Source organism: Microcebus murinus, chromosome 19 (genome assembly GCF_040939455.1).
Source record: "Microcebus murinus isolate Inina chromosome 19, M.murinus_Inina_mat1.0, whole genome shotgun sequence".
Classification (NCBI taxonomy): domain Eukaryota; kingdom Metazoa; phylum Chordata; class Mammalia; order Primates; family Cheirogaleidae; genus Microcebus; species Microcebus murinus.
Window position 1 is genome coordinate 12,513,512 of NC_134122.1, and position 22,742 is coordinate 12,536,253.

General features: G+C 49.8%; 1 protein-coding gene across 1 annotated transcript; it reads left to right on the forward strand.

Annotated features, from left to right (window-relative positions):
• Nucleotides 1–14,076: 14,076 nt before the first annotated feature.
• On the forward strand, nucleotides 14,077–20,979 carry ITPRIPL2 (ITPRIP like 2). Its single transcript, XM_012736053.2, has one exon. The coding sequence runs from the start codon at nucleotides 14,731–14,733 to the stop codon at nucleotides 16,342–16,344; it is 1,614 nt and encodes a 537-aa protein (XP_012591507.2). The 5' UTR covers nucleotides 14,077–14,730; the 3' UTR covers nucleotides 16,345–20,979.
• The last annotated feature ends 1,763 nt before the right edge of the window (nucleotides 20,980–22,742 follow it).

Genomic DNA, 22,742 nt, shown 5'->3' on the forward strand with positions numbered 1-22,742 from the left:
CCAGGGTGGATGCAGGCCCGGGTCACTGGGCGGCAGCACAACATAACGGTCTACACCGCCCGGGGGCTCAGGGAGCCGTGCTCTGCCCCTTGCCAGGTGGTACCTAACCTCTCTGTGCTTTCACTGCCTCGCTTGTAAAATGAGAGCGCCTGGGCGGTAAAGGCTGCGCCTCGAAAACAACACGCAGAGCGAGAGGAGCCAGTCGCGGAGAACCACATGCTGCATGATTCCGTGTGCGTGACATGCCCAGAATAGGCCAGTCTGGAGAGGCAGAAAGAGAGGTGACTTCCTAGGGCTGGGGCGCAGGGGCCAGGGAGGGTAATCACATGTCAAGTGCCTGGAACAATGCCTGGCGCGCCCCCTGCGCCTGTCCCCGCAGGCCCAGAGGTCCTGACAGCTTCTTACAATGGCAGGTCCTTGGGGGCTTCACCACCCTTCAACCGCAAGCTCCCCTCAGCCTGCCCTCACCTTTCTGACTAGTCCCGTCACTAAATTCCCTTAAATTATCCTCTTTGGCACGTGCCTCTCTCCCCTGCCAGGACCCCGACTGTATAGAAATCCACTCTCCAGAAGCAGAGCAGATCTTGTAGACTAGTTGGAGAGGACTTGTGGTGATTCATTTTGTGTGTCACCTTGACTGGGCCACAGGTTGGCCAGGCACTGGGTCCACATTATTCTGGGTGTGTCCCAGGTGTTTCTGGGTGAGGTTAACTTAGGTCTCTAGACTGGGTAAGCAGATTGCCCTTCACAGTGTGGCGGCCCCGTCCGATCAGTTGAAGGCCTGAGTGAAACCGGAAGGGGGAGAAGGAGGTAACTCCTGCTGCCTGACCGGGTGAGCTGGGACATTGGTCCTCTCTGGCCTTCACACTTGAACTGAAATACTGGCTTGTCTTGGGTCTCAAGCCACTGGCTTTCAGACGGGAACTACACTGTCAGCTCTCGGGCCCCCAGCTCGCTGACCACAGGTCCTGGGACTTCTCAGCTTCCATAGTTGCAGGAGCCAGATCCTTATAATAAACCTCGCCCTCTGGTTCTGTGTCCCTGGAGAGCCCTAATACAGGCCCTAAAGGAAAGGTGAGTCAGAGGGGAGTTTCAGACCGAATGCAGGAAAATCATCCAAAATAAGGATGTGAAGGGAAGTGACTGGTTTTAGGGGAAGAAGATGTTTTTCATTCACAAACATTTATTTAGCTTCTGCCCTATGCCAGATGCAGTTCCAGCCACTGGGGATTCAAAAACCCACCCAGCTGCCTAAACCAGAGGCCAAACTTCACCCCTGGCTCTTTCTTCGGCCTCATCTCTACATAGGATTCATCTTAAAACCTGTCAGTTTGCCTCCTCGCACTGCTTTCAAATCCATTTCCTTGGCAGGTAGAGAGGGCTTTGAGGGATAATCCTCAGTTCATTGGAATCGTTGTCCCCTCACCCTTTCACATCCATAACAGTTCGTGATGATTTCATTTATGGGTCAGAGGACCACGGACATATTTGAAGTATTTGTTGATTTATGGTATGTGAAATTAGGTGCCATTTTTCTATAAAATGCCATCACTCCGCCTGGGCAACATAGCAAGACCCCATCTCTACAAAAAATAAAATAATTAGCCAGGCATGGTGGTCTGTGCCTGCAGTCCCACCTACTCAGAAGGCTGATGCGGGAGGATCATTGGAGCCCAGGAGTCTGGGGCTGCAGCGAGCTATGATTGTGCCACTGCACCCTAGCCCAGGCAACAGAGTGAAACCCTATCTCAAAAATAAATAAATAAAATGAAAATAAAACACCATTAGTCAAAACAAGGCCTAGAGTAGAGGAAAGATGGGAGGAGGGAGAGAGCTTCTCCAGATAGAAAAAAGACACTTGTCCCGGCTGACAGCTAAGGCTAAGAGTTCAGCCTCCTGGGGGCCACTTACTATTTGAGACTATCCCAATCCAAGGGAATGGGAACCTTAAGAACTCACGCCATGAAGGGACAGCTCGGACCATCTACATCTCCTTGGAACTCCAGGGAGCATCTGTTGTACTGACGCTCCTGTTTCCCTGGGAGCCCAGCCGCGGTGCCGGGTAGGATGCGGTGGAGGGGGGGGGGTGCGATCCCCACAGCAAGGGGCCAACGCAGGAAGCCTTTTCTCCTTCGTTACTGTGTCCCTCTTCTTCTGGATAAACAGGGATGAGGGAAGGAATAAAAAGCCTTGTAAAAGAGACTCTGCCTTTGGTATTGATTCCTAAGAAGCTTTGAGCAAAGCTAGAGATCATTTGGAAGTTTTATCAGATTTTTAAAAAATAATTCAAACCCGTGCTATTTTCCCCGAATTCCCATTGCCACTTTCAACTATCAGCAGCTATCATCTTTACTGCAGCCGCCACGCCGGGCTCCATGCAGCCAGTGCTGTGTCGTTCTACCCTGTAACTGGATGTGCCCAAGCGACTACACTGAGGTCAGTGAAATATGAGCAGAAGTTCTTAAGTGGGACTTCCAGGAAAACTCCTTAGAAAGAGGGCAGACAGCTGAGACCAACCCTTTTTGACTTCCCCCCAACTCTTGTTTATAGCCTGGATGTAAATATAATGGCTGGAACTCTAGCAGCCATTATGGACCATGAAGCACCTTTCAGGAGGAAAGCCCTGTGATACAGATGGCAATGCAGAAAGACAAAAAGATTCTGGGTCCCTTGTGACCATGGCACCACTATACCAGCCCTGGACTACCCACCTCTGACTTATTTAAGCCATGTTATTTTTGGTGATTGTTACTAGCAGCCAAAGATATCAATCTTGATTGATACATGTATCAATAATGCCTTATCTCTGTATCTACCAGCCGGTAGCCACCCCCCCATGACAACGGGGCTTATCTCTCCTGTTTGTCACTGTAGCCCCAGCACTGGCACAACCTATGACCCATTGCAGATGCTTAATGAATATCTGTTGAATGAATGAATCCATCATTGTCGACTAAGACAATCTCTCCCCCTAGAAAGCTCACAGTTTAGGTTTCTGCTTTAGATGGGATTGGTATGAAGAAGAAATAATTCTAAGATCAAGAAGGCACAACTGATCAAAGTACCTCTGTCCCAATGTGCCAGTTCAATCTTCATTAACTCCAAGGACTACCTTTATTTGGAGATCAAGCATGCGTGTGAGGCGTTTGCAAGCAGAACTAAGCCTGGGAAGAGGACAAGTTCTATGGTCCTCATCTCGTGCATCTTCACACAGCCTCTTCAGAAGAGCCTAGTTTGCTGCTTTTTGCCTTAGGTGCTGGATGCCCCAACGATTCCTTCCTGGAAATCCGTTGTGAAGACATAGTTCAATATGTGCAAAACGACATGTGTCCAAGGATACATGCGGGATTATTTGCCACAGCAAAAGATGGTAAACAATCCCAGTACGCGTCAGGGGGGACCAGCTAAAAGAATTATAATCCAGCCATACCAGAGATGGCTCTGCAGCCGTTAAGAAGAATAGAGTGGCTCTGTTTGTTGTAACATGGAAAAACCTCCAAAAAGTACAGTGATGGGAGAAAACTAAGATGCAGCACAGTGCATCTTAGTTCCCAGCTCCACCGTGTTACTAGCCTTAGGAGCTAAGTTTTACATCTCTGGGTTAGGAATCGGCAAACTGTGGCCCAGGGGCCAGATCCAGACAGCCTGTTTCTCTAAATGAAGTTTTATTGGAACCTGGCCGCGTCCATTTGTTTACATGTCTATGGCTGCCTGCCTGCTGCTGCAGTAGTTTCACCAGAATCCATATGGCCTGCAAAACCATTTTCTCTCTAACCCTTTACAGAAAACATTTGCCAAGTCTGACCTGCACCTTACTCTCCTTGTCTCTAAAATGGGCCAATAAAAGCATAATTTGCTTCATAGAGATTGTGAGGGTTATGGGACACAATGAACATACAAACTACTTAGCTTTTATGGTAAATCCTCAGTAAATACAGTCGCTACTATGATTTTCTCGCTGAGCGTATTCATCTTTTCCTCCATTACAAGTTTTCCTGTAGCTATTTGAGTGATAAAAGTTTCTTGCAAATCCAGATAAGTTGCTTTAGATCAGGGATCACCAATCCCCAACCATGGTGCGTTGTATAATTATTTCATTATATATTACAATGTAATGATGATGGAAATAAAGTGCACAATAAATGTCATGCGCTTGAATCATCCCCAAACCACCCCCCCATCCCCGAATTCATGGAAACAATTGTCTTCCGTGAAAACAGTCCCCCGAGCCACAAAGGCTGGGGACCGCTGCTTTAGATATTAAAGAGTAGATTCCAAATCTAGTATGCATGTGTGTGAGGGTGAGGATGCCACTGAATTGGGGAAGGGAAAGCATACTAATAGCTGTTGAGCCCTTACTATGTGCCAGGTGTGGGGATAGATGTTTTCCATACGTCACGTCGCTTAATCCTTACAATTGGAATGAAGGATGAATAGCTGATGACACCTGGTTAGTGAATCACTGAGCTGGGATTCAAACTAGTGCTGCTTAACTCCAAAGCACGTGCTCTTTCCGCTGCAGACGCACCTGAGCGTTGGCCAGCGGCCGTCCCAAGGCCAGCTGCTGGACCGCTGCACGCCCCTCTACGGTCTGCCCAGGATGGGGGGTCTCTCGTCCTGGCCTCATTAGCCATGGCGATCACTTTTCCTCTCAAGAGTGTCTGCATTCGGACAGCACGTTTTATGGCACCCCACCTGTCGTGTGCGAGGCTTCTGGTGTCAGCTCAGTGAGGGCGGAGATGCTTGTTTTGGTCACTCAGAGTTTTCCAAGCATCTGGAACAGAGTATGATACCTAGTAGGGGTCGATCAATGCTATGGTTTGAATGCCTGTCCCCTCCGAAACTCGTGTTGAACTTTAATCCCCAAGGTGGCAATCCCCATGAATGGATTATTAGCGGGTTATCATGGGAAGGGGACTGGTGCTTTATAAGAAGGGAGACCTGAGCTAGCATGAGCACACTCAGCCCCGTCACCACGTCATGCCTAGGGTCTCTGCAGAGGGACCTCACCAGCGAGGAGGCTCTCACCAGACGCAGCCCCTGACCTTGGACTGCTCAGCCTGCACAACTGTAAGAAATACATTTCCTGTTCTTTATAAATTACCCAGTTTCAGGTATTCTGTTATAAGCAACAGAAAATAGAGTAAGGAAATCAGTATTTGTTGAATTGATGAATGTTGAATGACTTATCTATAGTACACACAGGTGTCCCTCAGGTTAGTGAAAGTCACACAGTGGGACGTGGAATGTTCTGTTAGAATAACCGTGAACATGCATGGAAGGCTATCTTTTCTGTCCCTCTGTGTGGTCACCACAAGCTTTGCCTGGCTTGGGTTTTGTGGTTTTACTCATGCAAAGCAGATACCCGCTACCTACTAGGTACGGTATGAGCGGAGCATTCATTCCCAGATGAATGACGAGGTGGCATTGTTCAAGGCCTCTTAAAGGATCCGGGTGTTGGGGTGGTCCTTCAGCAGAGTCAGAAACTAACCGCATCAAACCGAACCCCAGGCGGTTTTTCCGAGGGAAAGGGAGGAAGGTTGTGTGTTCGGCACAGCCCTAACCCTAGGGCAGGGCTGATGATCCAACCCTTTTATGCACACAGTGTGTCGTGGGCCACTCACAGCCACAGAGGGAAGGCTGACCTTTGGAAAAGGCTGGAAAAAGACAGCGGATTCCCTCCTCCCTTCCTCACAATGCGCCCCCGACAACGCGGGAAAAGCCAAGGGCCTCTGTGTTCAGGTGCTGGTGCGCGAAGGCAGCCTGGCATTTCGTCAAGCTGATGGCCAGAGACAGAAGGACAAATAAAGTCCTTAGGCTCGGGGCGGCCCGATGTGGCCGGGTGAGAAGCTGTCGGTGCGGCCGTCAGCAGAGAGGGACGTCTTGGTCCCGCCGGCCCTGCAGCACAACCGGGCGGCAGGGAGGGGACTTAGAAAGGCTGCTCGGGAGCTTCAGGAGCGAGGTTGCCTTTCGAGGATTTAGAGATCACGTCCACGCCTGTGATGGGTTCAAACGGGTCAGTTCAAGGGAGTTCTACCCTCTGGCGTGCTGCAAACTGCAATTCGAGTGTTGGAAACTGCAATCGACTCAAAGATCCCAAAGGATGAGAGGTACCGAAGGCTTCCGAGTAAGTATGAGACCTGCTCCTTCTCGCTGGGAGCTTGAATATACGGTCTCAAGTCTAGTTCTCATTTGCAGCATAGGCCCAAGGACAATGCTACTTCTTTGATGTTCGATTCAAAGTGTTGTCATGGTGTGTTGGCAAGGGCATCGGGGCGAGTGTCAGGTGGAAATGACTTTAATTTTGGGTTCTATCTGCTCTTATTTGGATGGGCTTTTTTAGAATCCCTCTGAATTTCTGCTTCCCTACCTGTAAAATGGGTGATGATATTAATAGCGACCTTAAAAACTGGCCATGAGGCCGGGCGCGGTGGCTTACGCCTGTAATCCTAGCACTCTGGGAGGCCGAGGCGGGCGGATTGCTCAAGGTCAGGAGTTCAAAACCAGCCTGAGCGAGACCCCGTCTCTACCATAAAAATAGAAAGAAATTAATTGGCCAACTAATATATATAATATAAAAAAATCAGCCGGGCATGGTGGCTCTTGCCTGTAGTCCCAGCTACTCGGGAGGTTGAGGCAGGAGGATCGCTTGAGCCCAGGAGTTTGAGGTTGCTGTGAGCTAGGCTGACCCCAAGGCACTCACTCTAGCCTAGGCAAGAAAGCGAGACTCTGTCTCAAAAAAAAAAAAAACTGGCCATGAGTATTAGTGACAATACGAACATAAAGCACAGTGCTTGACACACAGCAAGGGCTCAGAGGTGAGGACAACTGTTAGTGCATGTTGAATTGTGACCTATGAATGCACCCAGGGACCAAGGAGTTAAATCATAGGAAGTGCCTAATTAGAACGTTGCCTGACTCCTAGTAAGCACTCAAGACGGCTGGCCTTGTCACCATGGTGCTAGCAGGAGACCAGAAAGAGGGCGCCTCACGTCTAAAACGCTAACTCTGTCGACAGTGGCTCTCTGGACTTGCTGGTTTTATGTCCCACTCATTCCTGAGTGTCTTTGGCTTCGCTGGCCCTCCAGCCAGAAATTTAATGACTATGAAAATTCTCACCATGACATCAGCAGACAATGTCAGTGGGAAGTCGGCGTCCTTAAAATGACTCAGACTAGAAGAACTGGAGCAGGTGGGGAATCGGGTTCTTAGTCTATAATTGTGTTGGGTTTATAGTGTAAATCTCATGGCCTTGAATTTAATATTGTACCATTTTATTGGCACCAAATTGCATTACAGACTCATTAGCTCTCCCATGGCCCTTCATCTCTGCCAGACCAAAGCTTTCCTTTGACTGATGTTGGTTTCATTATTCATGACTCTGATGCAGACACTGGGCTCAAAAATGGAGACCAGGGAAGAGCATTTTCTAGTGAAAGTCTCTTTGCCAATCCTGAGCTACTTCGCTGGACTTCTGAAATAAGCTTCATTCATTCTTCCAGTCATTCAGTCATTTGACAATTAGTAATTGAACACCTATAAGACAGACATGGTCCCTGCTCTCAAAACAACTTACAGTATATTTGAAAACACATTTAATTAGTAATTGCATGAGTAATTAATTGCAGTTAGCCTAAGAGTGATCCAATAATGGTTCATGAAGCAGATACTGTTGGTCGCCGACTATGGCAAAGGCTGATGGTTGTCCCCCTAGTATTTATTCACTTTCTTTTTTATAGCAATAAAACACTTATTTTTTAGTAGGACACATGAAATCTAGGATGATGACTATATTTCCCAGCCTCCTTTGGTTTTACATGTGACCATGTGTCTGAGTTATGGGATTTCTGTAAAAGATTATTTTGCTCTAAAATAGAGACCCAAGAAAAAGACAGCTACCTCTGTAAAGTACCAGACATGGTACTAGGTCCATATTCTGATGGATGTTGCTATGTCTGGATATGATGCCTGGATCTGTGGCAGCCACTTTGTAACCAGGAGGAGAACTAGTCTGCAGATGGTAGAGCAGAAACAGAGAAGGAGCCTGATGCCATGATGGAGCTATTGAATCAAGCATGCCTGGAGCCACTCCCCCTCCAGACTTCCTGTTATGTTAAGGCTGTAACATGTCCTTTTGTTTAAATGGGATGAATCAGGGTCTTCCGTTACTTGCAGTCAAGAGCATCCCAACCAAACAGCATGGTGCAGACTCCATCGTGACCTGCCTCATGGCCAGCTCTCCAGCCTCACCTCTCAACATTTCTCCCCCGCACCCCCGAAGTTCAGACCCACTGAATCCACACCACGGGCTTTCATTTCCCCAGGATCCCATGCATGAAGGGACTTCTGCGCTGGGTGCCCCTCTCCATCCCTCTTGTCTGGCAATTATCAATCCGTCCTCCAAAATCAGCTTCGCAGACTCCTCCTCCAGGAAGCCTTTGGTACCAGCCCCAGCCGAAGGGCCACCCCAGCCCCACCAGCCCCATCCGCACTCCTGGGCCTCCAGCTACTTGCGTTGTTTCTTAACCAGAGCAGGCCCAGCAATCTCACTCCGTTTGCAAAGCTGGAAAGAACCCCCTGCCGCCACCCTGCGCGGACCAAGGACCTCCTCTGTGTGGCACCAGCGGGTGAGGAGAGACTGCCCACATGTGCACTTGTGGGGACTCTGGCTTCTCCACCAGCCAGTGACGTGGCCCGGAAGTGGCAGCAGTTAATGCCCTGTGGGCAGACTTTTTTTTTTTTTTTGTGACAGAGTCTTGCTCTGTTGCCCAGGCTAGAGTGAGTGCAGTGGCGTCAGCCTAGCTCACAGCAACCTCAAACTCCTGGGCTCAAGCAATCCTCCTGCCTCAGCCTCCCGAGTAGCTGAGGCTACAGGCATGTGCCACCATGCCAGGCTAGTTTTTTCTATATATTTTTAGCTGGCCAATTAATTTCTTTCTATTTTTAGTAGAGACGGGGTCTCGCTGTTGCTCAGGCTGGTTTCGAACTCCTGACTTTGAGCGATCCACCTGCCTCGGCCTCCCAGAGTACTGGGATTACAGGCGTGAGCCACTGTGCCTGGCCTGTGGGTGCACTTTGATCGGTGGGAGAGACAGGAGATAGGAAGAAGCCATCAGCTGAATTGTTTGCCCTTTCCCTCCCCGACTGTTTACAGATGAAGAGGCTTTGCACAGCCTCTCTGGAGACTCTTTGAAGGCGGAGGAACCAGCTATGTTTGCTGCAAAGCTTCCTTGGACTTGCACCCCATAAGGTAAGACATGCCCTTAGGCTCTGTGCTTCTAGGGATCTGAGCTAAAATGCCTCCCAATCTCATCTACCACCACTCCAAGTCTGGGTTGCAAGGAAGCGACACCTTCCTACGATCTCAGACTGCAGCAGGGATTGTTGCAATGATCCCAGGGAACCCAGGCGGCAGCTACTCACTCTAACCAGGAAGAAAGCTGCAAAGTCATTCGGGCCCCACAGGAGCTTTTGAGCCCCCAAATCACCTGGAATAGCCCATCATTCTTGGACTCAGCTTCTTGCTGTCATTTAGATGGCCCAAGAGAGAAGATGAGCCGGGTGGGTGGCGTTGTTGGCAAAGTTGCGTGTTCCTGGCTCGCCCCCTTGTTACTGGCTGCCTTGGTCCAGTAACCAAGTGTTTGGTGGAGAGCGTTTAGAATCATCTGCATCAACTTGACGCTGCTATGACATCCACGAGGGCGTGGTTGATGGGCTGGTCTGTCTATGCAGGGGACAGGCTAGCGTGGGTGTTGTGAGTGGCACGTGGCGTGAGCTGTGTAACAGTCTCGCACAGTATAATAGATCCAACGGGAAATTGAAAGAAGAAAAAAAACACAGCAAAAGATCACTTATCACAAATAGTTAGAGAATCACAGGGAAGGCTTCAGGAAAGGACTCTGAGCAGAACTTCCAGAGAGAACTCCTAAGTCATGCAGCTGCCCCCGCCAGGGAGCTGCCTGCAGAATCCGGGCTCCCGCCGAGCCGTGGGTTTCAGAACCGCCAGCCACCCTAGCAAAGCGGGGGTCAGGAATGTGGGAATGTGTTTCCCTGGAGGAAGGCTGGAATGAATGGCCACAGAAGGGAGCCACAGTGTCCATTTGAAAATTCTAGACTTCTGCAACAATGAGACAGATGTCCTGTTCCCCTAAATCAGGCATCCTCAAACATTTTAAACAGGGGGCCAGTTCACTGTCCCTCAGACTGTTGGAGGGCCGTTGGAGAATGCAGCGCACATTCCACACATGCGCACTGTGGGCCCAGGACAAATCAGCTGCTAAGCAGGACAGGCAGCAGCAGCAAAAACACCTGGCCTGGCCTGGCCAGCCGGATAAATGTTCTCAGCAGGCCGCATGTGGGCTGCGGGCTGTAATTTGAGGACCCCTGCACCTAAATGGTCACATGCTCCTTGATCACAAGCATACGCACATTTTGTTTCCAATACCTGGAATGGTCTCTCTGAATTTCTGCTGGTTAAAATCCTATTCATTCATTAATTCACTCATTCATTCATTCAATAAATCTCTATAAAGTTCCAGGCATGACACAGGGGATGCTACTGAGAATGCTAAGGTGAATATGGCAAAGTCTCTAACTTCAAGATCCTTGTCACCTGGTTAGGGAGATAGACACAAACATAAATTAACCTGCCTTTCCAGAATATTCCCTTTCTGTCCTATAAAACCCTTTACAACGTAAAAGAGAGTGGTGCACAGGGATTAAGAGCCCAGCTCTGGAGTCAGACTTGCCAGCTGTGTGACTGCTAATAAGTTGTTAATATTTAACCTCTGTCAGCCTCACTTGTCTTATATGCAAAATGGCAATAAAATAGCACCTGCATCATTGGGCTTGTCCGGAGCATTCCAGGAGATACCACATGGGAAAGGCCACATCTAGGAGGCATGTGATATCAAAGGGACTGTCATTTCCTGTCCTTCAGAGCCTGATCACATGTCACCTCCTCTTGAGCCATCCCTGCTCCCCCTGTGGAAAATGAGTCACTTCTTTCTCTTTTCTTTTCATTCGTGTTTCCATTCTTCCTCCATGGGACACACCTCCAGGATATCAGAAACACTGGGAGGGGAGGTGTATTTAATAGCTGAGCTGTTAAAAAAAAACACAGGAGTGGCCTATGTCAAACATTAAAGGAGATTTTTCATGAAATAAGTGTCAAAAGTTTATGAAACAGTGACAGTTTTCTTAACCGGCCCACACCCCATGTAAGTACCATTTTATTCTGTAAGCTCAGAGCCCTGTGTTTCCTTCAGATTCCCCTGGGCCTGGTACCTGGTAAGAACCCACAAATGTGAGTAATAAATGAATGCATAAATGAATTTTGTTTGTATTTGCTCTGGCACATATAGTAGATTTTCTAAGTACAAAATTCTGAGGCCTGTACCTTGGCTCTTTGGAGGAAATGAGCTATGGAGACCAATTACAGGCAGGAAAAACAGTAACAGTGACATGTCATTTACTCAGTGTAGCAGGGTGAATTATGTCCCCAAAGATATGACTATGTCCTAATCCATTTGAAAAAAGGGTCTTTGCAGACATAATTAAGGACCTTTAAGTTAAGAATCCTTAGCTTAGGCATCGCCAGATGAGATCGTTGGGATTACCCCAATGGGTTCTAAATCCAACTTCTATGTCCTTATAAGAAACAGAAAAGGACAAGACCGAGACCCAGAAGAGAAGGCCACATAAAGACGGGCAGAGACTGAAGTGACGCTGCCACAAGCCAAGGAGTGTCAGGGACTGCCAGCAGCCACCAGAAGCCTGGAAGAGCCAAGGGAATATGGCCCTGCCAACAATCTGGTTTGGGATATCTAGCCTCTAGGACTATAAAAGAGTAAATTTCTGTCATTTTAAGCCACCAAGATTGTGGTACTTTGTTATACCAGCCCCAGGAATCTAAGACAGCTGCTTTGGGGCTGTCACAGCAGACCTGAGTAGTTATAGTAGAGATTTTATGCTCCACCCCAAGCCTAAAATACTTACACTCTGGCTCTTTACAAAAAGTGTTTGCCGACCTCTGATCTAGAGTGTCACCTTTATTGGTATAGTTGGAGACAGCACGCCACTGTATCTACCAGGGAAAAAATTAACCATCCTGTTAGTGGCACCTCACTTTATAGATGAGGAGATTGAAACAAAAAGAGGTTAAGAGACTTACCCAAGAGAGGTGGCCACCTGTCATTTCTGCATGCCAAAATATCTCATTCCTCTTCTTCCAACCACAGCACCATGACTTTCCTTGGGGGACACCCCTCCCCATAATTCCCACGGTTTCAGCAGGGCTGACCCCACCTCTTGGTTCCAGGATTGGCTACCGAACTGTGTTAGCTCAAGCTGCCTTAACAAATACCACAGACGGGGTGGCTTAAAGAATAGAAATTTATTTTCTCTTAGTTCTGGAGGCTAGAAAGTCCAAAGTCAAGGTCTGGTAGAATTTGGCTTCTGGAGAGGGCTTTCTTCCTGGCTTGCAGAGGGCCACCTTCTTTCTGTGTCCTCACATGGCCACCTGTCTTTGGTGCAAGCACATGGAGAAAGAGACCTACCTCTCTCTTCCTCTTGTAGGGCCACCAATCCCATCTCCAAATACAGTCACATTGGGGGTTAGGAGTTCAACATGTGCACTTGAAGGGGTGGGGAGACACACCTAGAGAATGCTAATCAATGCATTTTCTTGCTTAGTCACTTTTAGCTCATGACCCAAAACTATCCCAAGGCATGGATGGCATTTGCTGCAACTTTCAGGAAAGTTAAGTCCCTCTTTTCCTCTGCACTGAGGATAATGTGAGATTAGAGCAGACCTGCCAGAGTACAGCCCACTTGGGAGAAAGCAGAGCTAAGTAGTGGAGGGAGAAAAGGTCCAAATAGCATTGCAGCACCCAGATCCAGCTATACCTGAAATAGGTCCCGCATGGATTTCTCAGTTAACATGATAAATTTTTTGCAAGCCAATCTGAGCTGTGTTTCGGTCACTTGCAACCTGTAGAATCTTGACTAATAGACTATGGTCCCATAGCTAATAGGAACAGACATGGGATCTGAAAGCAGGTCAGTTAAGCTCTCGAAGGCCCAAGACAGGCTTTCTTGGGAGTAACCCAATAGCCATCTTTTAGGACGTAGTTCCCAGGTAGCAGCTGGGTTCTAACATTTTTAAGGCATTCACCCTTGCTCTTCTTGAACAGCAGTGGGAGCAAGGAAAATAAAACGAGTGTGAACGAATGAAGACAATTATTTAAATAAATCCAGATGATTTCAGGGAGTGCTCCCTGTTATGAAACAAAACATGCTTCCCAGGACTGAGGTTCTGGCGTAGCCCCTGACAAACGGCCCACAAAAATTCCCAGCAGATGAGGAAGGGACATTCCCTGGTCCCTGGGGGTCCTGCCCTCTGGCTTCCTTGGAGCCAGGTGCCTGGGTTCAAGGCACAGCCCTGCAAAGGCCGTGTGACCTTGGGCGGGCAGCCTGTGCCCTTGCCTGTGCCTCAGTTTCCTTCACTGGGAAAATAATAGTATCCATTTTACAGAATTACTGTGAGGAGTGAAGGTGTACAACGTGATTAAAACACCGCTGGCACAGTCAGGTCCTCTGTAAATCAAGGATTAATCGCATTTTTATTCCCGAGGCAGGCTCCTCCTCATGCAGGTCTCGGACCAAATGTCACCCCTCAGTGATCCTCCGGCTTCCCCGGGTCAGCCACCGCCTTGTCACTCCCTCCTACGGTTCTGTTTCTTTCAGAGCATTTTCTCCCTCAGGGATCCTTCTCTCTCTCTCTCTTTTTTTTTTTCCTGTTTTTTTGGGATCCTTCTTTTTTAATTCCTTTTTAAAAATTATTATTAATACAAGGCCGTGAGCTTCACGAAGGGCAGACACTGCGCCTTATCAACTGCGACTTTCCCCAGCACCGTGTCGCCTGCCTGGCACACAGTAGGTGCCCAGTGAATGTCGTCTGAAGAAAGGACAGCAGCCGGCCGCAGGGGCCACTTCCGTCCCAGGGCCTGCCACGCCACCAAGGCTTGTGGGGGCGGGGAGGGCCGGCGGGCCGGCGTGCGCGCTCCTCTCCTCCCCAACTTCCCGGAGTAACTCCGCGGGAGCACAGCCAGGGGCTCCCTGGGCAGGGCCACGGCCCGGGATCGCGCTGTCCCCGTTCTGCCTTCGCGGAGGGAGGATGGGGGAGGCCCGCGGGAGGCCGGTCCCCAGCGCGTCCCGAAGTCCCTCCCGCCGCCCCGCGTCGCTTTAAGGCGGAGGCCGGGGAGGGGGCCGCCCCCGCCCGCGCGCTCGGCTCCGACTTCGGCATTTCCTCCCGCTTGGCTGGCGCGGCCTCGCCTCCCCTCGGAAGAGGAAGCTCCGGGTCCGAGTAACGGGAACTGGCGCGGAGGGGCGGCAGGAGCGCCGGCAGGGCGCCGGGGTAGGCGGCGGGCCGGGCCGGGCCGGGCCAGGGCTGGCCGAGGGCGGCCACGGCGGGCGCAGCGGCCGGCGGCGCAGGGCGCGGCCCGGGGCCCGGGAGTGCAGGGCGGGCCGCAGCTGGAAGGAACGCTTGAGCTGGGAGAGGAGGCCGAGCTGGAGGGCGGCTGCCCCCGGCCCTGCGAGGGGGGCGCCGCGGCCGAGGCGAAGGAGCCGGGGACAGCGGCGCCGCCCGCGCACAGCGCGCATGCCGGGCCGGGGGCGCCGCCGGGGCTCGCGCCCTGCGCTGCTCGGCCGCCGCGGGCCCGGGCGCCCGGCATGTCGGTGCACTACACGCTCAACCTGCGCGTCTTCTGGCCCCTGGTGACCGGCCTGTGCACCGCCCTCGTGTGCCTCTACCACGTCCTGCGCGGGAGCGGGGGCGCCCGGGCCGAGGCCCCCGACGGCGCGGACGGCGGCTTCCCGCTGCTCAAAGCGGCTGCCCTGCTCCTCCTCGGCTACGTCCTCCTGCGCTGTCGCCACGCCGTCCGGCAGCGCTTTCTGCCCACGTCTCCCCGTCTGGGGGGCCACTCCGCCTGCGCCCCACGACCCTTGCGAGAGCCGGGCCTCAGCATCTTGCTGGAGAGTTACTACGAGCACGAGGTGCGCCTGTCCCCGCACGTGCTGGGCCACAGCAAGGCGCACGTGAGCCGGATCGTGGGCGAGCTGGTGCGGGCTGGCCGCGCCCGGGGGTCCCCAGGCCCCATCCCAGGGGGAGCACTGGCCTTGGCCTTCCGCGGAGACTTCATCCAGGTGGGCAGCGCCTATGAGCAGCACAAAATCCGCCGGCCCGACGGCTTTGACGTGCTGGTGCCGCTGCGCCTCCCGCCACTGGTGGCGCTGGAGCCGCGGAGCCTGGGCACCGAGCCAGCGCTGGCCCCCGCGTTCAGCGGCTGCTTCGTTTGCGCCCTCAAGGCGCCACCCTCGCCATCGCCGTCGGGGGCCTCAGGGGGCCACTGGCTTAGGGAGTGCAAACCCTTCGCTGATGGCTTCTGCGTGGATGTGCGCGGGCGGCGCCACCTCTCTGCCACTCTGGTGCTGCGCTGGTTCCAGTCGCACCTGCAGCGCTCCCTGGCCACCGTGCGCTACAGCCTGGAGGGGCGCTGTCGGGTCAGCCTGACCCCAGGCGGCCTCGAGCAGCCCCCCACTCTACACATCCTGCCCTGCCGCACGGACTACGGCTGCTGCCGCCTTTCCATGGCGGTGCGTCTCATCCCTGCCGTCCATCTGGGAGACGGGGTCTTCCTCGTGGCACCAGCACCGCAGCCCTTGCCCATTGGGCCCCTGTCGGAGTTCCCGGAGGGCCTGCGCACCGAGGCACTGTGGGGTGTGAACACAGCGCGCCAGGAGCAGAAGCTACTCAGCTGGCTGCAGGAACGGGCGCCTCCGGGTGCCTGCTACCTCAAGTGCTTGCAGTTGCTTAAGGCTCTGCGAGACCTGGGCGCCCGTGGGCTGGATCCAGCGGCTGCCACCCAGTGGGGACGCATCCTGTCCTCATACGTGCTCAAGACAGTGCTGCTGGCGGTGCTGTTGCGCAAGGGGTCCGCTGCACAGGGCTGGGATGAGGCACACCTAGGCGAGTGCTTGGAGGAGTTGGTGCAGTTCCTCAGGGACTGCCTGTTGCGACGTCATACGCTCTTCCACTGCGTCCTGGGCCCTGGTGGGGCTGTCGCTGAGGTGGGCCCCCTGCCCAAGGTGCTGCGTGAAGCCACCCCAGTGGACCTCCTGGCCGCTTTCGACGGGCACTCCCGGCAACTGGCAGCAGCGCGGTTGCTGTCCACGTGGCGGAGGCTACCCCAGCTTCTCCGGGCCTATGGGGGTCCCCGCTACCTTGCCAGGTGCCCTCCACCCCGGAGTCAGCGCACCCAGGGGTTCCCTGAAGGGGAACCATAAACCCTGCAGCACCCCCACCTGGCCAAATGCTCCTAAATCCTCTCCCACCGAGTGGGGGTGGGCATGGCAATGAAGCCAGTTAAGTGCAAGGTTGCAGAAGGCATTAGAAAATTTGGAAGATGCCACAAGCTTTGGTAGCTTAAATGTCACCCCCATCTGACAATCCTGTATACTTATTGCATCTTCTTCACACCCACTCGTGTGTCGTGGGCAAGCTATGGAAAACTGTGGAAAGGCTCTGGGCAAGCTATGCAACCGCAGCCTCTAAGAGTTGGTCCAAATGTTGGTTTGTGTGGAATGATTCTGTAGAAGGATCTAGCTTTTAGGCAAGTCCAGTGGAGGAAGCGAAAACTAGCCACAGGGAAAGTTCCTTCTCTCAGTTTTTAGGCACAGATCTCTCTGCCCAAAAACTTTTTTAAAATGAATGTTTTTGACGTAACTACTTGCAAGGTACTTGGTTCCAGGTTGTCTTAAAAAAAAAAAACAAAACCTGAATTGTTATCCTTTATCCACAATTGGAATTAAAGTTCTATTCTAGGGGTTAATGTTCTCAGGAACATCATTTCGACTATTCAAATTAATATTAATGTATTTTTCAAATGGTGCAATCACAGGTGTTTGACAGGATTGTCAAAAATTAAGTCACACGCGTCAAGAGGCAATCAAGAGTCGGCTAGAGACACTCCCAGAGCAAATAGCACTTTATTTTGATCCATTCTCTCCTTTTGTGGTAATTGCTAGCACCAAATGTTGCATCTGAAAGGGAAGCCAGTTACATTTATTATTAAGAAATGTGCAGCCTTGAGAAACAGCCAGCATGCTTGCTTAACATCCCTGCAGGCAGAAGCTAGGCTGTATACCAGTCAGTCAACACCAGTTCATTGAGCGCCTACTGTGTGTGAGCCAGGCACAGTGCAAAGTAGCCATGAAACACATGCTCAAGACAGCACTGGGTCAGGGCGTAAAACATGTTGGGTCTGGAGAAAGATGTGTTTTAGGCTTTGCCTATAAAGGTGTTTCTCCAGGGCTTCCTGCCGGGCTAGAAGCAGAAACCTTTTTTGTTGTAAGGCTTTTTAGCAAACTCCTTTGCAAAGAGGTTTCTTTCTGAGCATAATGAGCTGATAATGGAAAGGAAATGCCTGCTGCAGTGCCTAGCCTGTAGTTAGCTGCTCTCAGTCAATGCTAGGGATGATTTGTGTTTGGAAGGTTCTTCTCCTTGCCCAGGGGGCCTTCTGTGGTCCCATGAGGCTAACTTTGAGCTGTTGACTCAGCACAGGTCTTAAGAAACATTTCACTTACAGTTCAGTGTCTTGGGCTTTGTGCTTGAAGATAGTCACTCTGGTCAGTGGGCAGAGGGGGCAGTCCCTGCTGGCAGTCTGCTCTTTTTTCTCTTTGCATAAATATCATTGAGTTGGGTATATTTTGTAGTGGCAGGAGTCCATTCTGGAATCATTCCTGTCCTCCCAAATTTCTAACGGCCCTCAACTGCAGTTCAGAATGGTCCATGATCTGCTTGCCTGATTGGAAATGCAGCCAGTCCCAGTGTTACTGGAATTTTTAAAAAACAAAAAAACAAAACAAAGACGTGTACTTCCTTAGACTCATAATAGTATATAACTTGGAAGACAGAAATAGCTATGTGAATAGGACCATTGTTTAATTTCTGAGCTGCCTTGAGGGATCGCTATAAACCTTTCTTTGGGGGGACTCATTGGGTCACTGTGGGAAATCATTGTGAATAAATGATTTACAGGGAATTCTTCTCATCAGAGCTGCATAGGCTTCTTATATGTATCCTTTGCAACCTTGGCCTGAAAGAGAAACAGCTGCAAATGTGCTGTTTCTTTGAGGTCATCTTGGGGATGACGGTTCCCCACAAAGGTCATTCCTAGCTTTAGAGGTCAGTGTTAGGTCATAAGGTACTGCGCTGAGCTAACGATCAGTCCAGCAACTTCCCGCGTAGAAACTGCACACTATTTTTTTAAATTAGTTTTTAAAATAAATGCCAAGAATAGATTTTTTATGTATACATATATATTTTTTTCCATACTTAGCCACAATTTCCCCTGTACTCATAGGAGTGGGGGACAGTGAGGCTATTGGAAGGATTATAAAGCTTTAAAGCTGAGTTTTCCAAATATTTCTAGCTGAGTCAATGGTTTCCTTTTTTAAAAAATAGTATTTTGAAGTATAAGTCTGGTAACATACTGTTCTTGTAGTTTTCTTGTTTGTTTGTTCGTTTGTTTTTTTAGGTTAATTACCCAAAGCCTCTTCCATCCTCAAGGTTTTTAAATTTTATTTTTTTAAATTAATGGGGCATTGTATTTGTGAATTTTTAAAAATATTGATGTTTTATTTAAATGCCATGCTGAGCAATTGTTCTCTGTACATGGTAACCAAAACTTGGAGATTTCGATCAATTTTGATCAATGTTTAGTAAACCAAAACCTGTACTGTGTACATAGGAAATAATATGGCGCATCAGCCAGGGGTGACGGTTGCCCAGGGCACTTGACTGAAGCTCAGTTCTGCATTTTATTTGGGCTCCGTCATGTCCTCTCATGGGAAAATGTGCACACTTTTGGTGTATGCCTGGTACTGGAGACTCATGCGTGCACATATTCTCATACAAGCGGACACAGCAGCCACGCCGGTTGCCTGGCCAGTGCCCGAAGGAAATGTTTTTGGGGAAAGTGATTCAGCCGTCGTGTGGCGAGACACCCTTCAGTAACGCCCACTGGCCAGTCTTGGGAGCCTTCCTGGAATGCTCGTGGGCCGAGAGATGTTTTTTGCAAATTGAAACTGAAGCTGAAAGAAGGGAGAATTCGAGTGACCCGTGAACTGAAAGAAATCAGAAGATTTCAGGAAGGAGGACTTAAGATGGAAGTGAAAGGGAGGGGAGAGGGGAAACGAGGTGGAAATCCCATGAGGGTGCAAGAGGTTTGGGTTAGGTTTGGAGATGCCTATGTAGGTGTGTGCTATTTCCAGCCAGGGGTCGCAAACTCAGCAGGCTGCAACACAGGGGAGGCAAATGGGGGAAGAGGGGGGAGGAGGGAACTGTGCCCACCTTAAAAGGGGCAGCTGTTACATCAGCTCCATGCAGAAAAATGGGGGTGGGGAGAGGCTGGAAATCAGGATTTTTTTTTTTTTTTGAAAAGTGAAACTTGCTGAATTTTAAATAAGTTTAAGATGTCTAAAAACACCATGTGGTCAAGCCTGGGCCCGTTTGCGACCCCTGCCTTATGCAGTTTGCAACCCCACGTATGTATAAGGTTCTATTTTTTGTTAAGGATATTGTGGTGAAATGTATAGTTGGGAATGTGGTATTTCACCTCATCTTTCTTTCTCAGAGCTAAGTTTTATTGTAGAAACAAACCAAAAAAAAAAAAAAAAAATTAACTCGGCCACAGATAACACCTAACTCACAATTCCCAGAAGGCCCCTAGACCCTGGAGCCCTTCTTTTTGAGTCAGATCCTGCATCTAGCCCCTTGGGGCCAGTTCTTGGCATCGCCTTCCGGGTGATTCGGGGTAAATTTCTTGGCTCTGTCGGAGTTTGCAGATGAGTAATCTGGAAGGATTGCCAAATAACTCGTTTCTTTGTAATTTATTCTTATATTAAAATTACTTTTTTCAGGAGTGGTATCCTAGCCCGTGCCTTTACAACGATGGTTGGGGGCTGTGAATGCCAGAAACAGGGCTGGGGTTCTGAATGGGGGCAGGCTTCTTGGGCTTGTGCCATTCCCACTGTCAGAAACACCGTTCGGATCGGACTTCGTTCCTGAACGTCTCTATCCTTTTCTGACTTGGAGGCTCCCACCAAAATTGACATCCTGTCTCTATGAAGGAATTAACCTAAAGTGCTTCCAAAGCATCTCATTTAATCTCGTGGAGGAAGTCACTTTTTTCTGTCACATGTGGCTTTTGACCTACTCACATGAAGGAACATGGTTACCTCCCTCTCCAGGGGTGGAGAAAATGAACCTCGTTGACATTTCCAGAGTCCCTCAAGAGGGAAACAAGTTCGGTGTTATCATCGTGGTGTTTGTTAGTTTTTTTTTTTTTTAATCGCTTGTCTGTTACTTAGACACAGCTGTTTATTTTTTCATGCCTACTTAGCACCCGATTAGTTGGCGATAAAGCACGTATAAATAAGGTGGTTGAAAGTGAACCTACGATCATGTCCACAGAGAGACGAGACTAAAATATGCAGCTAAATTATATATACTGTAACCTGGTTTTTGAAGTCCAATATTCAGGAATATTTTCAGCAACTTCTGCAAAAAAAGTGCCTTAATTCAATTGCCTGACTTAAAACATTCCTCCTATTATATTGTTATTTTTAATGTGTCTTTTGACCCCAAACTGTGTATTAGGATGCAGTCTGGTGGCTGCAGCCCTAGCATGAGTTTTGTTCCAATGACAGAGACCAAAGAGTTAATCATATATGGTTCAGCTGCTACAAGTGTGTGATTACAAGGCATTTGAGTCACACCAGATTGCCATGGCCCAGTCAAGGCCTGCTATGCGTTTTCTATTTCAGGTTGGAGTAAATTTGCACTTTTAATCACATGGGTCATTTGGGGACCTTGTTCTTTTATATTTTGCTTTATGAATAAAGGAACTTGTAGAAACCTCTGGGCTGAACGTCACATTCGGGGAGGGCTTTCATCTTCCTGGGGTTCTTTGCAGGAGCCTCAACTGCTTTTGGCATCTGGGTGTTTGGGGGTCCTTGGCCATGCAGAAAGCTGGGGATAAGTGTAAGAATTCACTTCCTATAATACAGGTGGGAACATGCCAGCTCATAGCGCCCCAGGCATGCACCCTGGGAATCTTTTTCCTTATCTAGGGCCTTCTGCCCCCGCCTGTCCTCTCTGCCTCACTTCCCAAGCCCCAACCACAATTCAAGTCTTGGCCTGTGGCTCAAGAATTTTGTCCAGAAATCTCTTAGGCCCTCAGGCCCTCTCGAAGTGGTAAACATTTGCTAATATGAAAAACCACCAGGCTTAGCGTGAGATGGAATCTTGGAGACTGTGTAGGGCTGTTCAAAGCCTCAGGGCCAGGTGGAAGTTTAGGGAAACCTGCAGCCACGGGCTGGTGAAACCTTAGTTGTGTAGGACGCCTGCCCAGGGGAAAGTTGGTAGGGTGTGTTTCCTTTCGTTTTCAACCAGTAATATGACCCAGGGCACTGAAGACCTGCACGCAGAGAACCATCCTGCTGGGCCTAGACACTGAGCAGTAAAAGACGCCACTGAGATGGATATCACTGGTTTAAGCCACTGAGTTAGTGGCGGTTTGCTGTTGGGCAATAATGAACTGACTAGGATGCTTAGGAAAGCCTGGCATGCAAAGGCTGGCGCTGGGGTAAATCTGGGCAGTCCTTGACTTCTGTGCATTTAGCTTTCAGACAGCCAGACTTTTATGCAGGCACTTGACGGTATAAAAGTCAAAACCACCTTCACCGTGGTGAATCCGGGTTTCCCCCATCAACTGAAGCCCAGCGGGGTGCTTGGTCCACCATTCAGCGGTTGAGTTGTGGCACTGTCGCCATCTCTGTGCGAAGTGTTTACACGGCTGTTTGAGTATGTTCCTGCATGTGCCTTATCTCATAAAAACAAATGGAAGCTGAGAAAATGAAAGTGCTGATTCGGTGACAAGATGCCACAGGTCTCAAAGGTAATAAAAGCAGGACAATGGTTTGGTGTGCCCAGTGTGGCGAAGCCACAGCCTCGGTCCCGTGCTTACTGGTGTTAAGGAGGTAGAGAACAACAATGAGGAGCATATAGGAAACTGTGTCAGGAATACATTTGGCCACACTTTATGCAAACCTAGTCTATAGCAACTTAAACAAATAGGGGCTTGTTTTTCTCATGCATCGAGAAGCCCAGAAGTAGGCAACCAGCAGACTGGGGTGAATCAGGCCCCAGGCATCTTTCTGCTCTGCCATTCCAGGTACTTGTGCTTTTATCTTCATGTTTGGCATGGCAAGATCCCACAAAGGCTGATATAGTTCCAGGCATTGCGGCTTTGTTTAAAGAAGAGAAAAGAGAGAGTGCATTAGGGAACTCAGTAGAATTCCTCTCACATCTGATTGGCCAGAGTGATGTCACATGACCACTTTTAGCTGCAAGGGAAGCTGGGAAACAGAGCCTGGCACATGGCATACAGCAACCCTGAGCAAAACACGAAGAAAAAAATGGGTATTAGTGGGTAAATAAATGTCTGCCACAGAAATACTGGAAACAAATAGCCAAAGATTGTGTCAAAGAAGTGAGAAGTAATGAGGGAACTTATCATTCCATAATTGTATAATCTATACTTGTCTAAGTCTTAGGATATAGTAAATGCTCCCCAACAAGGATTGAAGTCACCGCTCCACAGCTCAATTCACTGGGTATA

What these genes read in the sequence shown, in the direction of transcription:
- ITPRIPL2 (XM_012736053.2), top strand. Translation starts at nt 14,731, where the DNA reads ATGTCGGTGCACTACACGCTCAACCTGCGCGTCTTCTGGCCCCTGGTG.